The 4,006-nt window shown below is 31.1% G+C and overlaps 1 protein-coding gene across 1 annotated transcript; it reads right to left on the bottom strand.

Annotated features, from left to right (window-relative positions):
• Positions 1-1,532: 1,532 nt before the first annotated feature.
• Positions 1,533-3,344, bottom strand: LOC136986116 (piggyBac transposable element-derived protein 4-like). Its single transcript, XM_067283581.1, has one exon. The coding sequence runs from the start codon at positions 3,342-3,344 to the stop codon at positions 1,533-1,535; it is 1,812 nt and encodes a 603-aa protein (XP_067139682.1).
• Between the last annotated feature and the right edge of the window lie 662 nt (positions 3,345-4,006).

Genomic DNA, 4,006 nt, shown 5'->3' with positions numbered 1-4,006 from the left:
TCAATTCGGCACCAATTTAAAAAATTAATTAATAAAAATTTAACATCGGAAAACGGTTATTTTTACTTTAATCCAGTTTACTAATATGTTTGTAATCGAATTCAGTCAAAAAAGTTTTAATTTCATCATAATTTATTGATGATTTTAATTTTTTAATATTAGAAGGTAATTAGCATAAATTACAAAGTGTCGTGTTTCATCTTCGCTCCCGTTCAAGTTTATTGCTCTAGGCACGCGCCGATGTTTGTTTTTAGTTCTACTGGTGATTAGGCTTTTATTTCAACCTCGTCCGTTTTGGTTACAGAAGATGGGGAGACGGGCGTCACGTGATCGCTTACCTCACATTTTACCACAGAAATTACCTTACCTTGAAAGTTTTATTTTTTTTCTCGATTTTAATTATTATTAACTATCTTTCTTTGATGGATTCTCATACTTATATGTGTTATGAAGTTGCAGATATTTTTTTTATTAAGTTTTACAAATTTATGTTTTTTTCTTCGATTTTTATATATAAAATATACGAAAATTCAAATATTTATTAAAATTTATCAGAAATGCTGAACTATAAGTACAGTGTGTTTTACAATACTATTGCGAACAGATATCGTCAATTATTTTATAAACATATTTATAATTTTAATTTTTATAAATTATTTAAATTGATGCAACGCGACGCGCTCAGAATCAATTAATTACTGTCGCGCGTTACTTAAGATGGCGATGGGACTCGATTCAATTACTTCTTCATTTCAGATGTTAATTAAAGAGTGTTATTTTAATATAATATTAAATAGTGTATGTTTATTATAATTAATAAATCTATATAGGAATAATATATATTAATTACTGATTGTATTTAAAAAATAAAAAAACGGAACAAAAATATAATAGAAAAAAAAATGTTTATACTACACGAAAATGTTTTTTACATCTATTCTATTAGATCTATAATAATCCTAACGATGGTGGACTTCACGCCGATCTCTGAATAAGCAAGAGACCAGATAATTGACATCCAGGCGTTAAGTGTCGCCTGGATGTCAATTATCTCGTCTCTTGCTTACATCTATTCTACTTTCAATACAAGAGTTATATAAATAATAATTAAGATAAACAGCATAAATTGGTAATACAAATAAAATTATATTATATATTATTTATTTATACATTTAAATATTCATTTCTATTATTCGTTTATACATTTTACATTATACAATGCTAAAATTTTATGTACATCTTGTATTGCAAGAATTATAATTAACGTATGCAAAAAAAGTTAATTTTTTATTTTCTGGGTTAGGCATAAGGGGTTGCTTTCAGTGACTTGCAAACAGGATTTTTTAGATGCAGTATTCAACAAATAAACAACTTTTATTGATATATATATCTATAAATATCGTTCATTTGTTGGACACTATTCAAAAGGTCCTGTTTGCAAGTCACTGAAAGCAACCCCTTATGCCTAACCCAGAAAATAAAAGAAATACAGAAAAATAGGTAATATAAAAAATGAATACGTTCATATAGTATTAACTTTCTAATTCTATTGTTCTTTCTGAACTTTCTATACATGACTTACATAAATTATGTGAGTGCTCACCACAAATGTATTTATTACATCGAAAACATTTATTTGTCGTCTTTCTGCCCTTTTTATAACCGCAATCAGAACAGGATGATCGCTTCCGTGATGTTGATGCTGCAGATGTGGATGCCGCAGATGTGGATGCTACTGATGTTGATGCCGGTGATGTCCCTGTTGATGCTGTTGTTGATTCTGATTCCGATTCTGATGTTTCATGTTGCAATTTAGAGAATTGAAGGGCTGCCGTTCTAATGTTTCTGGGTAAATTTTCTTTTTGTGCACGTAATTTTAATTGCGGAGTCATTAGTTCGATCGATAGCAGTTTCATGAAGTGTCTTCTGCGTTGATTTTGTGGAAGTTTATTATTCAGATAATAAATGACATGAGAATTTACGGCCGAAATATTTAGCAAACTATAAAAAATAACAAGGGGCCAGCGTCGGCAGTATCTTGCGCAATTATAACGTGACGCCAGTTTATCAACAACGTCGACGCCTCCCTTTGTAAGATTGTAAAACGTTACGATTTCGGGTTTGTTTTTTTCCTCGGTTGAAGAATCAATGCTATTGTTGTGGTGTAAAGTTGATAGTAAGAGAGTTACTTTATTTCTTTTGGGAGAATATGAAACTAAAGTACACTTTTTTTGGAATCCAAACATGCTACTGAATACAGTTCTGTTTCTCGAAGTAATGAACTCTGGCGGTATTTCTCTTTTATTTTTTTTTAAAGTACCGACTGACGTCAGCTTTATGTCTAATAATTTTAATGCAAGTTCGTAACTCGTAAACCAATTATCAAATGTTATATTCCTTCCAGAGCCTGCTACGGGTTTACATAATCTTAACACAACATCTTTAGGAGAATTACTTGTGAAATATTGGCCCTGCGGTTGCATTCCCGCATATACTTCTAAGTTGCTACTATAAAAAGTCCTTGAATCTGTCAAGGCAAAAATTTTTATCCCATATTTTGACGGCTTGCTTGGAATATATTGCCGGAATTGGCATCTGCCCTTAAATGCCTCCAACATCTCGTCTATAGTTAAATATTCCGATGGGCAATAATTCTTTTGGCAATTAGTAACAAATTTCTCAAAAAAATCTCGCACCGCAGCGAGTTTGTCAGTATTACGACGATCATTTCTAGTAGCTTTATCGTCAAATCTTAATGCTCTTATTAGAAAACTAAATCTTTTCTCTGACATCACAGGTTTTATAATTTCTATTCCGAAACCATCGGAGGTCCAAATATCTCGTAAATTTACTGTATTTAATTTCATCACCGCACATGCAAACAATATTCCTATAAAAGCTTTTATTTCACAAATATTTGTTGAGATGGCATCACGCTCGCAGCTAAATTTTTCTTTTATTCTCTCTATATACTTATTTGTATTTTCGACAATATGATTTAATATATCGTCATCAAAAAATAACTTCCAGCATTCCGAAGGTGTTTTGACGAACTTTGCTCTTCCATTTGGGCCAGGCAAATGAGTTATAATATTTTCTTTCTCTCTCCTCTGAGTTTGAAGGGGCATTTCCTTATTCCACCTAGTTACACGGTCTTTACCCATAAAAAATGAACCAGAAGTACTAACCTCGTCTAGGTCTGAACAAGATTGTTCAGATTCAGAGTCCGATTTTCGCTGCTCCAAAATATCATCCTCTTCCTCCGAAGAAAAAACATCATCATCATCTTCAATCATCTCTGTTATCTCCGAAGATGAAAGCAAGTAAAAATTACTTTTATCCATAGCGCTGTTTTAACACAATCGTAAAAAAGAAGAACTATACTCGAAACCAACAACAGCAACAAAAACAATGACGAGCTAATGCGAAAAAACTGCACTTATATAGTATCAGAGTAAAAAGTCACGTGACAGAGAAGGGAGAGGACTAAAATTTACCAAATATGGAAATATGTGAATAGGGTTCCTTATTTGGTAAATTTTTTGTAAGCTCCCTTTTCTGTCACGTGACTCAATAATTACTGCCCTAGACCAAGCCTAACCTTGTTTGGGAATCGAAGTTTTAATTCAAAAAAATACAATTTGACAGGAGATTGATTTATTTTATTTATTTGTAGTTTGGTATCATCTTACGAAGTTTTATGACAGTAGTTCCAATAAAATTTTTATTTATTTAAGTAATTATAATTATTATTTTACCTATCATTCAGTGTTTTTACGGCAAAAATTGAAAATTTTAAAACATTCCATTTCTGGATTCATCTGAAGACAGGTACTAGAGTTATACCATTTATTTGAAAGTTTATTTACATTCTTAGAACAATAATACATATTTGAAAAGACGGCAAACAAAAAAAAAAACCCTCATAAAACCCATATGATCTATAAGTATTAAACCAACAGCAATAAAAGAATATTCCAATTCATGAAAGACAAAATATAGGGGA

This window comes from Centruroides vittatus, unplaced genomic scaffold (genome assembly GCF_030686945.1).
Source record: "Centruroides vittatus isolate TY-2023 unplaced genomic scaffold, ASM3068694v2 contig_994, whole genome shotgun sequence".
Lineage (NCBI taxonomy): Eukaryota > Metazoa > Arthropoda > Arachnida > Scorpiones > Buthidae > Centruroides > Centruroides vittatus.
The sequence above is the reverse complement of the archived record's forward strand: the minus strand, read 5'-3'. Positions and strand labels throughout refer to the sequence as shown.

Bases quoted from the DNA above. Each gene is read 5' to 3' on its own strand.
- LOC136986116 (XM_067283581.1), bottom strand. From the start codon at position 3,344: ATGGATAAAAGTAATTTTTACTTGCTTTCATCTTCGGAGATAACAGAG.